General features: G+C 60.5%; 1 protein-coding gene across 3 annotated transcripts in view; it reads left to right on the top strand.

The window, feature by feature from the left end:
- MYO18A (myosin XVIIIA) overlaps positions 1-12878 on the top strand; it is a 31465-nt gene that overhangs the window by 15687 nt on the left and 2900 nt on the right. For all 3 annotated transcript variants that reach the window (XM_063173993.1, XM_063173996.1, XM_063173995.1), the window contains 25 exons: positions 2-161; positions 241-427; positions 529-763; positions 1582-1691; positions 1780-1845; positions 2091-2219; positions 2673-2816; positions 3738-3827; positions 3913-4032; positions 4109-4220; positions 4322-4449; positions 4553-4707; positions 5852-5975; positions 6052-6252; positions 6549-6659; positions 6984-7088; positions 7200-7346; positions 7436-7549; positions 7693-7809; positions 7912-7995; positions 8204-8341; positions 9422-9607; positions 9690-9829; positions 10882-10926; positions 12422-12544. In XM_063173993.1, coding sequence (XP_063030063.1) covers positions 2-161; positions 241-427; positions 529-763; positions 1582-1691; positions 1780-1845; positions 2091-2219; positions 2673-2816; positions 3738-3827; positions 3913-4032; positions 4109-4220; positions 4322-4449; positions 4553-4707; positions 5852-5975; positions 6052-6252; positions 6549-6659; positions 6984-7088; positions 7200-7346; positions 7436-7549; positions 7693-7809; positions 7912-7995; positions 8204-8341; positions 9422-9607; positions 9690-9829; positions 10882-10926; positions 12422-12544 — 3271 coding nt within the window. The remainder of the gene's footprint in view (position 1; positions 162-240; positions 428-528; positions 764-1581; positions 1692-1779; positions 1846-2090; positions 2220-2672; positions 2817-3737; positions 3828-3912; positions 4033-4108; positions 4221-4321; positions 4450-4552; positions 4708-5851; positions 5976-6051; positions 6253-6548; positions 6660-6983; positions 7089-7199; positions 7347-7435; positions 7550-7692; positions 7810-7911; positions 7996-8203; positions 8342-9421; positions 9608-9689; positions 9830-10881; positions 10927-12421; positions 12545-12878) is intronic.

Here is a 12878-nt window from a genome sequence, read left to right as displayed (position 1 = left end):
GGGCACAACCCGCTGCTCCCCAGTGACAAACCCCGACACTTCCTCCTGGGACACAGCTCGGGGACCAACTGGGTGGAGTACGACGCTACGGGATGGCTCAACTACGTCAAGCACAACCCGGCCTCCCAGAACGCCTCTGCCCTGCTGCAGGAGTCCCAGAAGTGAGCAGGGCCCTGGGGTGGGGGCGTGGCAGGGGGGAGAGGTGACTCTGGGGGGTGACGTGCCCTCCGTGCCCCGCAGGAAGGTGATCAGCAGCCTGTTTGCGGGGCGCGGCGGCTCGGCGCTGGTGCTGTCGGGCTCGGTGGCGGGGCTGGAGGGCGGCTCCCAGCTGGCCCTGCGCCGCGCCACCAGCATGCGCAAGACCTTCACCACCGGCGTGGCCGCCGTCAAGAAGAAATCCCTCTGCATCCAGATCAAGCTGCAAGTGGTGAGTGAGGGGGTGCCAAGGGGGATCCCCACATCTGGCCGTGGCACCTGGCTGGGGCACCGCCGCACGTCGCCGCTCACCCCGCTCTGCCGCACCCGCAGGACGCCCTCATCGACAGCATCAAGAAGTCCAAGCTGCACTTTGTGCACTGCTTCCTGCCCAAGGCGGGGGCTGGTGGGGACCCCCAGGCCGTGCTGTGCCGGCGGGTGAGCAGCAGCGAGCTGGAGCTGCCGGCAGAGCACTGCGAGGCCGGGCTGATGCAGCTGGACGTGCCCCTGCTGCGCGCGCAGCTCCGCGGCTCCCGCCTGCTCGACGCCCTCCGCATGTACCGCCAAGGTGAGCCCTGCCACCGGCACCGGGGCGTGGAGGTCCCAGCTGTGTCTTCTCACTGGAGAGCCAAAGACCCCCACGAGTCCCTTCAGCACGTGCCCTTGCTCTGAACTCTGGAGCCTCTCCCCAGGGTGGTCCCGTCCCTGTTCCCCCTCCCCTGCTGGGCTGTTATCTGCACTGGGGACAGGCATGGCCTTAATTGGGTGTCTCCCCTGGTGCCGCTGGTTCCTGGCAGCAATCCCATTGGCATCCAGCCCCTGTCCCGCTGGAACGAGAGCCTCTGGGTTGTGCTCAGCAAAGCATTTATCGATACATTGGCTGGCCAGCCACCCGGCCGAGGGTTTATCACTTGGAGGCCGGACCCTTCCTGCCATGATTGGAAATCGATGCCACCTGCACACCTCCTGGATCGATGGCCGTGGCCAGCCGCCCGTGCCGGGGTCAATGTTCCCATCAATACCTCATCGTTAATTAAGATATGGAGGCTCAGTGCTGGAGCCTGATGCAGGAGTTGGCTGTGGCTCAGAGTGGAGCCAGAGCAGGACTTGCACAGGCAACACGTGTCGCTGCTCTCCCCCCGAGGAGGGATCTGGCTGCTCTCTCCTCAGATCCCAGCCAAAACTGCTGGAGGATGCAGCCAAGGAAAGCCTCATGGGGAGGCTGAGGGCATTCTAGCTATGCCTGACCCCATGGGGAGCTTGTGTCACGTGGGGCAACCCTGTCAGCTCTCCCAAAACATGAACCCCAGCATGTCAGGGCACGTGGGGCTGTCCCTGGCCATCCCCTGGGCATCCACACAGCCCCACTCTCCCTTGCTTCCCCAGGTTACCCTGACCACATGGTGTTTGCGGAGTTCAGGCGGCGCTTTGATGTCCTGGCTCCACACCTGACCAAAAAGCACGGGCGCAACTACATCGTGGTGGATGAGAAGCGGGTATGTGCTCCGTGTCAGAGTCACTGCTGTGGTCCAGGGTCCCCTGCACCTCAAAGGGCCTGGCCCTGACACCTTTCCCTCCCTGCAGGCAGTGGAGGAGCTCCTGGAATCGCTGGACCTGGAGAAGAGCAGCTACCACATGGGCTTGAGCCGGGTATGGTGCCCGACACCACCGGGTGTGGGTGTGGGCAAGGCTGTGCGTCATGGCACGGTGGGACACCGAAAGGGCAGCACTGTTCACTCCCACCCACGGCATTCCTCATGCCTGGGGAATAAAACCTCACAATGGGACGGGACCAGCGGCTGAGGAGGGGAGAGACACATCCCCACCAGCGGAGGGTGGCACGGTGTGGCCGGAGGGATGCCGGCACCCATCGCTGTCCCGCTCCTCTCCCTCAGGTGTTTTTCCGGGCTGGATCGCTGGCCAGGCTGGAGGAGCAGCGGGACACGCAGACCAGCAGGAACATCACCCTTTTCCAGGCAGCGTGCAGGGGCTTCCTGGCACGGCAGCACTTCAAGAAGAGAAAGGTTCGTCCCAGCGGCTCTCCCCTCCCCGCTCTGCTGCACAATTTCGCCTAAAATGGGCAGTGCAGCCTTTCTGCGCCTCCTGGGCCAGCACCTCCTCCTCCCGCCTCCCCCGGAGCCGTGGGGGGCCAGGGGGAACCGGGGGGCCAGGGGGAACCGGCAGGGAGGCTGCTGGGTATCGCCGCCGAAGGATGAAGCCACGCTTCAGCTCCTACTTTTATCATTAGAGAAGGTGTAAAACAGGCATCTTACAGTGCCTCATCTTCCTGAGATTAGCACTTAGAAGGGCTGGAGAGGATCAAACAGCAGATTTGCTGGTGCAATTGGCCCAAATGCTGATGAAGGGAAGCATGCTGAGGTGCTGGCAGGGGTGCTGAGCACCCACACACCCCACTTTGCCCTGCTGGTGGCCCTGTGCTGACCCCATACCCCGTGCTGACCCCGTGCCCTGCACAGATCCAGGATTTGGCCATCCGGTGCGTGCAGAAGAACATCAAGAAGAACAAAGGGGTGAAGGATTGGCCCTGGTGGAAGCTCTTCACCACGGTGCGGCCCCTCATCGAGGTGCAGCTCACTGAGGACCAGATCCGTGGCAAAGACGTGGGTATCCATGCTGGGGGATGCTGGATGGAGCAGGGAGGGCTCGGGGGAGCATTGGCCTTGGGGTGGGATGCAGGACCCCGCGGTGGGGTCACATGCAGAAGCTAACGGTGGGGTGGGATGCAGGATCCTGAAGTGGGGTGGGAAGCAAAGCCCAGGGCAGGGTGGGATGCAGGATCCTGTGGTGAATTAGGATACAGGATGCCACGGTGGGTTGGGATGTGGGAGCCCGTGATGGGGTGAGATGCAGGACCACGTCTGCCCGCGCCAGGCTCGAATTGCTCCCTAATTTGCGAATCAGCATGTCATTAGCATCCCGAGAGCCGGCTGTTGCTTGAGCCCAATTACAAGCGTGGAGAATGGAAATGAAACCGTGCGCCGAGAGGCAAATGCGGGGGCTCCGCTCGCACTGGCAACCAGACACTGGTGCACCCGGCGAGCACGAGCTGCTGCCTGGCTCAGCTTTCACCCCGACCTGCTGGGGACAGGCACCTGGCTGGGGGCACCTGGGCAGGGGCACCTCCTGCCCCCCCAGCCTGTGCTGGGACCAGAGGAAGAGAGAGGAGGATGTTAGCAGCCAGACATGCTTCCATGCTGGGTTCACCCAAACCCTTCAGCAAGCTGCTGCTGTGTGGATTTGCTCCCACCTCCTCTCACAGGGGATGTGGGTACCCCTGTGCAGCTTTTCTGGGACTGCCTGGCATTTCGACACCATTTATGGGGTTGGAGTCGGCACGACGGCGGAGCGGGTTGGGGAAAGTCCCTGCCCTGCCCTTGGCAGGGGAGAGCAGCCCCAGGGAGCCCCCACCCTGCTCATCCCGTGCTGGGGGGGTGCTGGGGAGGGGCAAAGAGCTGCCAGCCTCCTACCCGCCGGCCTCTTCCCTGCGCCTGCCCCCTCCCTCACCGCCCGCTCTGTTGCAGGAAGAGATCCAGCAGCTGAAGAGCAAACTTGAGAAGGTGGAGAAGGAGCGCAACGAGCTGCGGCTCAACAGCGACCGCCTGGAGAGCAGGGTAGGTCTTTGCAGCAGCCGGGATGGGGTTTGGTGCCGTGCCAGCCTGGCCCAGCCCATGGTTCCATTCCCCCTGGCACCCCCAGATCACAGAACTGACATCGGAGCTGACGGACGAGCGCAACACCGGCGAGTCGGCCTCCCAGCTGCTGGACGCTGAGACGGCCGAGAGGCTGCGGGCTGAGAAAGAGATGAAGGACCTGCAGGTAAGGGTGCCCCTCCCCAGCCTCACAGTGTCTCCTGTCCCCCTCAAGTGCTCAGCACGGCCATGTCCCCTCCCAGGCCAAGTACGATGCCCTGAAGAAGCAGATGGAGTCGATGGAGATGGAGGTGATGGAGGCTCGGCTCATCCGGGCGGCTGAGCTCAATGGGGAGCTCGACGATGATGATTCAGGTATGTCCTGCCTCCAGTGCTGGCTGCTGGGACACCCTGCAGTGTCCCCTTCTCCCTGTGCCACCCCCACAGCCCCTTGGTGACCACATTTCCCCACACAGGTGGTGAATGGCGGCTGAAATACGAGCGAGCGGTGCGGGAGATCGACTTCACCAAGAAACGGCTGCAGCAGGAGCTGGAGGACAAGCTGGAGGTGGAGCAGCAGGGCAAGAGGCAGCTGGAGCGCAAGGTGAGTGGGGGCTCGGCTCTGGGGACTCCCCTCAGCATGGCTGGGACAGCAGGGACATGGTGGCACCCCAGAGCCCACACTGCCTGCCCACCTCTGCCCGCAGCTGGCCGACCTGCAGGCGGACAGTGAGGAGAGCCAGCGGGCGCTGCAGCAGCTGAAGAAGAAGTGCCAGCGCCTGGCTGCTGAGCTGCAGGACACCAAACTGCACCTTGAGGGACAGCAGGGACGCAACCATGACCTGGAGAAGAAGCAACGGAGGTGGGGACAGTGCGCTGGCGGTGGGGGGGACATGGGTGACACGCCCCTGGCGAAGTGGCATTACCATTTTAGCAGGGATTTGGGCACCTCACCAGCTCGTACTTGGCTGAGGTGTCTCCAGCAGGATGGGGCTGCCCAGCTTGGATGTGTTTGTTGTGGGGGGGATCCCCATTGCCCTTTTGGGGGGCCCAGAGCTGAGTGATCCCATCCGTGTGGGGTCCTGCCCCATGGTGGAGGCTGCTGGTGCCCTGCATCTCCACCCGGCACGCGCCGCCATCCCGTCCCCTCTCCCAGCCCCAAAGTTTGCTAACGTTATTAAGCAGCAGGGACGCTTTCATCTCATTATGGTAATGATCGCACACACAAATACAGCGAGAGAATCCAATCTAATTAATTTCAATTTCCGCGGATTGGAGTCTGTGCTAATGCAGCTGTTTATTACCCAGCGCAAGGAAAAATGGGGATTAGCTGCCGAGGTGTTTAACGCAGGTCACAAACTCAAGCGCAGGGTTGTTTTCCAAGCCCCAAAGGCAGTGATTTTGGAGTAAGCTCAGCTGATCCCATCCCAGGGGCACTGGAAGAGACTGCCATGTGGCTGCCTGGCTACAGGCTGTGCTGAGCACTCCTTTAACAGGGGTTTGTATCCCGGCTGGGGGGTTGTGTGTCCCCTTTGAGGATGGGACTGGTGCCATGTCATGTGGAACTCCCACACTGGGATGCAGCTGTGGGAGCTGAGGTACCACAAGAGCCCATCTCTCCTAGGGACCCCTCCATGTCCTGCTTGGTGGATTTGGTGTCCCCAGCTGCTTTGGAGTAGCCAGGCCCCTGCCATTGGCAGGCATGGTCCCATGGGCACATGCTGGCCCTGGAGAACAGCTGAGGTGCTGCTGGAGTTGGTGCTGCAGGTGCTGCACTCCCCTTTAGCTTGGAGTGAAGGCATCAAGAGGAGTGTCTGAGTGACTCGGTGCCACCGTGGTGGCAATTAAAGACTCATCAGCACTGCGTTTCAAACAAGCACTCAGCAGCACACCACCCTTCCCAGTGCTTGCTGCTGAGGGAAGGGGATGCTCCGTGCAGTGCCCTGGCACAGGGCTGAGGATCAGTCCCCGGGGTGCTGAGTGCTCTCCCCACTCTCCCCGTGCAGGTTTGACAGCGAGCTCTCGCAGGCGCATGAGGAGGCGCAGCGGGAACGGCTGCAGCGGGAGAAGCTGAGCCGAGAGAAGGATGTGCTGGTGGCTGAGGTCTTTGGCCTCAAGCAGCTGCTGGAGGTGAGCAGCCCCCAGACCCTCCTCAGCCTCTCAATCGCTGGGTGCCTCGGGCTGATAGTGACCCTGTCTCTCACAGGACAGGGACTCGGACATCGCAGGGCTGACACAGAAGGCAGAGGCGCTGGAGGCAGAGCTGCAGGACATCTCCTCCCAGGAGTCAAAGGATGAAGCCTCCCTGGCCAAGGTGAAGAAACAGCTGAGGGACCTAGAGGCGAAGGTCAAAGACCAGGAGGAGGAACTGGATGAGCAGGCTGGGACCATCCAGATGCTGGAGCAGGTACAGCGGGGAGGGGCGAGGTTTCTGGGTGGGGTGGTTTCATGCAGGGCTGTTATTACCTGGGCCGGGCTTGCCTGGGAAGAGGAGGCAGCCGCCCTGAGCCCGGCGTCAGGCCAGGCATCACCGCGGCCAACACGGCTCCCGGCCCTCCGTGCCATGGCCCGCCAGGTCACCATGGGGCGGGCAGCCCAGCTGGCCTCAGACCGGGGGGTTTTCAGGGTGAGTGGTGAGTGAGAGAGTGCCATGGAGGGGTCCCCACGTCCCCTTTGCTCTGAACACATCCCCACCATTTGCAGGCGAAGCTGCGGCTGGAGATGGAGATGGAGCGGCTGCGGCAGACCCACGCCAAGGAGGTGGAGAGCCGTGACGAGGAGGTGGAGGAGATCCGGCAGTCATGCCAGAAGAAGGTAGGGCTCAGCTGTGTCCCCTCTGCCCAGGAAGGCCTGGGATGCATCCCCATGCCCTGGCTGGGTACTGGGAGCTGCCAGCTGGGCACTGTCATGCAGCACCCGGCTCCCACGCAGCGACCACAGCCCGGCTCCACCGGCCCGGCGGGTCCAACCGGTCCTTCTGCTGCCCGGGCCAGCACGCTCTGCCGGGCTCTGTGCCTCTGGTTGCGCAAACACCCGGCTGGTGGGGTCACCCAGTGTCTCCAGGCTGTGGGGACACGTGAGGAGGGGTCATGACCCCTCCCCGCTGCCCTGACTGGCTGCCCCCTGTCTGTCCCCCAGCTGAAGCAGATGGAGGTGCAGCTGGAGGAGGAGTATGAGGACAAGCAGAAGGTGCTGAGAGAGAAGCGGGAGCTGGAGAGCAAGTTATCTGCTGTCAGCGAGCAGGTGGGGTGAAGGGCAGCTGGGCATCTGCCTTGCTTTGGGGACCCTGAGGTGGCCATGGTGGGGTGGACACCCCTGTGGCATGGAACTGTGGCAAAGTTTCCCCTGCCACAGGCCAACCAGCGGGACTTTGAGACGGAAAAGCGCCTGCGCCGGGACCTGAAGAGAACGAAGGCGCTGCTGGCTGATGCTCAGATCATGCTGGACCACCTGAAAAACAACGCGCCCAGCAAGAGGGAGATCACCCAGCTCAAGAATCAGGTGTGCATCTAGACACTCCTCATACTGCAGGGTTCAAGGACACAGGGTGTCCCTGTTCCCTGGCCAGGCACTGAGCTATATCCCTGCAGCTGGAAGAGTCGGAGTTCACCTGTGCAGCTGCTGTCAAGGCCCGCAAATCCATGGAGGTGGAGATCGAGGACCTCCACCTGCAGATTGATGACCTTGCCAAGGCCAAGGGAGCGGTGAGTGGGTTTGGGTTGGGATGAACCACGGTGGGGCCATGCCCCATTTGCACCCAGGGTGGCCCCATGTTGTTTGGAGTGGGTTTGGGGGGTGAGTGCCCCATTCTTGGGATGCAGTGGGAGACACGTGTGTGTCCCTGCAGCTGGAGGAGCAGCTGAGCCGTCTGCAGCGGGAAAAGAATGAAGTGCAGAGCCGGCTGGAGGAGGACCAGGAGGACATGAATGAGCTGATGAAGAAGCACAAGGCAGCTGTGGCCCAGGTGAAGTGGGAGGAGCAGCTGCACCCATCCCACCCCCTCCAGATGTCCCTCTTGGAGCCTGTGCGGTGGGATCCCCACTCATGGCCCTGATGTGTCCTGCAGGCATCCCGGGACCTGGCACAGATGAATGACCTCCAGGCACAGCTGGAGGAGGTCAGCAAGGAGAAGCAGGAGATGCAGGAGAAGGTGAGGATGCACCCTGAGTGAAGCTAGGACAATGGGGGACACCCAGAGACCATGCAGGACTGCCCTGCACCATGGGGGTGCAGAGAATTCTGGTGGGAAGCTCTCCATCAGGATGGGATCGGCGTGGCCAGCAGCTCTCCTCCAGGACAGCGTGGCACTGGGGGCAGGGTGATTGTGGTCGAGGCTGAGGCTGTGCCCTCTCCCGCAGCTGCAAGGTCTGCAGAGCCAGCTGGAGTTCCTGGAGCAATCCATGGTGGACAAGTCGCTGGTGAGCCGGCAGGAGGCCAAGATCCGTGAGCTGGAGACCAGGCTGGAGTTCGAGAGGACGCAAGTCAAGCGCCTGGAGGTAGTCACGGGGCTTTCCCTCTGCTCCAGCCGGGACAGGGGTGCAGCAGGGCCACAACGAAGCTGCCTGAGAGTTTTCTGAGTGCCTCCCCTCCCCACGACCCCCCACGCTGCAGCCCTCCCCCTCTGGCAGCCCATCCCTGTCTCCACGGGGAAGGCTCCCTGCAAGCACTGATAACAGTAATCCACCGCCCAGCCCGGCAAAGTGCTGCTCTTTCCCTGCATCGACTTAGGGAAATTATAGACTCCCCGGTCCCGCGAACGCAGCCTGTTTTATATTCTGCCTCCGCAGCTCTGCCGGGGAGCGCGGCAGCTTAGCTCTCCTCTTCATATTTTCCAAGCTATTATTTCCTTCTCCACTCTCTCTGCCGGGGCCATAAATATGCAGCGGCTGGCTCAGTGGCTGGGGGAGAGCTGGAGCTATTTTTTCCCTACGTTACATGTTTTAATTACTTCACACACAGTTAAATCTATTTTTCCAATTCAACAAAGCCCTTGCTGTTGTTCTGCCCCTTCCCTGGCCCTGGGAGGGGGTGGTTTTTCCTCCATCTTCTTGTGTAAATTGATGGGAGTGGGATCCATCCTCCCATCATCTGCTGGTGGGTGTCAGGGTGAGAGTGTGGGGTGAGAGGTCCATTTGGGGTGACCCTGGTGCTTGGCAGAGCCTGGCCACGGAGCTGAAGGAGAACAGGGAGAAGCTGATGGAGGAGCAGCTCTTGTTGTTGTACTGGCCGTGGGAGGGGGTGGTTTCTCCTCCATCTCCTTGTGTAAATTGATAAGAGTAGGATCCATCCTTGCAGTACCCGCTGGTGGGTGTCGAGGTGCAGTTGTGGGGTGAGAGGTCCATGGGGGATTTGGGGTGACCCTGGTGCCCGGCAGAGCCTGGCCACGCGGCTGAAGGAGAACATGGAGAAACTGATGGAGGAGCTGCCCTTGCTGTTGTACTCCCCTTTCCCTGGCCCTGCGAGGGGGTGGTTTCTCCTCCATCTACCTTGTGTAAATTGATAAGAGTGGGATCCATCCTTGCAGTGGGTGTCGGGGTGCAGGTGTGGGGATTTGGGGTGACCCTGGTGCTCGGCAGAGCCTGGCCACGCGGCTGAAGGAGAACATGGAGAAGCTGACGGAGGAGCGGGATCAGCGCGCGGCCGCCGAGAACCGGGAGAAGGAGCAGAACAAGCGGCTGCAGCGGCAGCTCCGCGACGTCAAGGAGGAGATGGGCGAGCTGGCCAAGAAGGAGGCAGAAGCCAGCCGCAAGAAGCACGAGCTGGTGAGGAACCCGTGGTAGGGCCAGGCAGGGCACCAGGGGCTGTTCCCTGAGGAATCCAGCTCATCCCACTCCCTCCCCGCAGGAGATGGACCTGGAGAGCCTGGAAGCTGCCAACCAGAGCCTGCAGTCAGACCTGAAGCTGGCCTTCAAGCGCATCGGGGACCTGCAGGCAGCCATCGAGGACGAGATGGAGAGTGACAGCAATGAGGACCTCATCAACAGGTGAGAGCACCTGGGCACAGCTCCCCTGCATCCCTGGGGGTCACTGCTTCCCTTTGCCACTCCAGAAATGCCACAGGGACCCCTTGGCTCTGCCTGGCCCTGGCAGGATGCTGTCTGTGCATCCGTCCATGCATCGTGCACACGTGCATCTGTCCATGCACCCGTGTCTGTCCGTCCATGCATTGGGCACCTGTGCACACAGGCATCAGTCCGTGCATCTGTGCATCCATCCCCCCGTCCACCCGCAGCCCCCATGAGCTTCAACCACTTGTGGAGGTGCCTGAAATGCATCCAGAATCCTGCCAGCTGGCTGGAAACAGCCCAGGGAGCCCCAGGAGCCAGGGCAGCACAAGCTGGCAGGAGGTTTGGGATGCTGGGATCCAGCCCAGCCCAGGATAGAATTATAGAATCAGACAATTGTTTAGGTTGGGAAAGACCTCTGAGAAAATCGACTCCAGCCATTAACTCGGCACTGCCATGTTAGCACTACATCATGTCCCCAAGTGCCACATCCAGACATTTTTTAATGTTTCCAGGCAATGGCTTCACCACTTCCCTGGACAACCTGTTAAAATGCCTGACCACCCTTTTGGTGAAGAAATTTTCCCTAATATCCAATCTAAGCCTCCCATGGCACAACTTGTCCTCTTGTCTTATCGCTTTTTCCTTGGGAACAGCACCTGACCCCCCTGGCTACAACCTCCTTTCAGGAAGTTGTAGGGAGTGAAAAAGTCCCCCCTGATCCTCCTTTCCCCCAGGCTGAGCCCCTCCAGCTCCCCCAGCTGCTCCTCATCAGATTTGTGCTCCACATCCTCCCTCAGCTCTGTTGCCTTTCTTTGGATACACTGCAGCACCCAACCTGGGATGCTGGGATCCAGCTGGGTGCAACCCCACTCCAGGGACACAGGGCAGCCTCACCTTCCTCCCCTGACCCTTCCCCATAATTTAATTTGCCCACCCCCTTGGTCTTTTATTTTTTTTTTCCTTTCATTTAATTTCTTTTCTGTTTTGTTTCTCCCCCCTCCAACCCTGCCCCCTCCAACCCCTCCCAGTTTGCAGGACATGGTGGCAAAGTATCAGAAAAGAAAGAGTAAAATGTGAGGAGCATCTCTTTCCTTCCTCCCCTCCCCTAACCCCCACCTCACCCCCAGGGGCCGGGGTCCCGCATGCCACTGGCCCAACTCTGCATGCCCTAACAGCACCCACGGCATGGCCCAGCACAGCACAGCAGGGCACATAACCACATCCCGTGCATGGGGACGGGATGAGCCCCTGGGATGGGCTGGGGGGGTGATGCTCTGCCGTGGCTGATGGCAAATGTGTCAGCATGGGGCAGCAATGGAGCCCTGCTGACACTAATTAATACCCCATCCATGGTCGCTCCCACAGTCCTGCTTAACTAACGGCACGTTTGCCTGGACATAAACTGTGTTCGATGTGGAGCTTAATTCCATTGGTCAGAAAACCTTAGCTGCCCCCAGAGATTGTTTTTGGGGCTCGTTGGGGTTTTTTTTGGTGTCGTTCTGTGTTTTTTTTTTTCCCCAAGCCCAGCGTTGCCTGGATGTATTGCAGGGGAGGGAGATGCGCAGGATGGAGAGCGGCTCGTTGCTCTGAATTTAAAAAGAGAAGCATTCATATACAGGGTCTATCCAGGCCCGTCCCTTGTGCTGTTTGCTTTCATTCCCAGGCAGGGAATAAGCCCAAAACCAGGTGGAGAAAAGGCCATTTAAGATCCTGTCATACATCCCATCCCTTCCTTGGAGTGGCCTGGTGGGAGCGGGGTGGCGAGAGGGCACCACACCGCTTCAATTTCCGTATAGATCCCGACGCTGCTGCCGTAGCCCTAATGAAAGCAGTAAGCGCTGAGGTATTAAGAGAGATTTATTCAGGGATGCTTTTAACGTGGAGGAATGGATTTTGCAATGCAGACAGCACCTTCTTTCTAAAGGCAATCAATATGGTTACCAACGGCCGTTATAAATTAGATGGTTTAAGCCAGATAGGACTTTTTTTACGCCGGGACGTAAATCAGGGGCTCTGGGGCACGGCAGGGCTGTAAATCTGCCCGCTGTGCTCCCAGCCCGCCGTGCCAGAGCGTTTCTGTTCCGCCTGCTAAACTCCTGTTTACCCGGGGCCATCAGCATTGCTCTTCCTCGCTGTAATTCTGCGCTCCACGGCAGCCTATAAAATGAACCCACTTATTTCCTCCCCAGTCCTGGAGCTGGAAATCTCCTGTGTTTCTGGAGCTGTGCCCTGCCTGCTGCCCCAAAGCCTTGCTGTCTCCAGCTCTGGAGCCAGGCAGTGACAGGGAGATGTTGGGCAGAGGGTGCAGGAGCCCCTTGGGCAGCCACAGGGGTTTAGGGGTGCTGCAGGGAGCCCCTGGCTTGCAGGTTGAGCTATGTGTGTGCAGATTATGCCCCAGAGATGGAGCAGAACCATAGGATGGGGTTTCACCCATGCCAGGGTACACAGGCAGTGGGTGCTGGAGGGGTTCAGTGCCTTCCAGTGCACTTCCATCTCCCCAGCACCCAAAAACTCACTGCCCCTTGCTGACCTCTTGCTTTCTTCCACCCTGACCCGCTCCTCTGGCAGCGACGGTGACTCAGATGTGGACTCGGAGCTGGAGGAGCGCGTGGATGGGGTGAAGTCTTGGCTCTCCAAGAACAAAGGCTCCTCCAAAACGCTCTCTGATGATGGCAGCCTGAAGGGCAGCAGGTGGGTGCAGGGCTGGGCATGGGGCTGGCGGGCAGAGGATGGGCTGAGCTGTGCTGGGACATGCATAGGGCTGGGTGGGTGCCCGTGGGATGTGGCATTTGGTGCTGTGTTCCCCCCTGGTGCTTGTGTGGATGGCCAGGGAAGGATTAATGCTGGTGAGCGGCTCAGTCTTCATTGGGGACACATCTCCCCCCACCCAGGGGGAGCTCCCTGTCTCCTTTCCCTCATCCTACCATGGAGGCATATGGGGCATCCACAGCCCCACCCCATTTGCCTCCCCAGGGCTTGTGGTGCTGGGCTTTAGCTCTGTGCAGCATTCCATCTCTCCAGGATT

This window comes from Melospiza melodia, chromosome 21, assembly GCF_035770615.1.
Source record: "Melospiza melodia melodia isolate bMelMel2 chromosome 21, bMelMel2.pri, whole genome shotgun sequence".
In the NCBI taxonomy this organism is placed as follows: Eukaryota; Metazoa; Chordata; class Aves; order Passeriformes; family Passerellidae; genus Melospiza; species Melospiza melodia.
The sequence above is the reverse complement of the archived record's forward strand: the minus strand, read 5'-3'. Positions and strand labels throughout refer to the sequence as shown.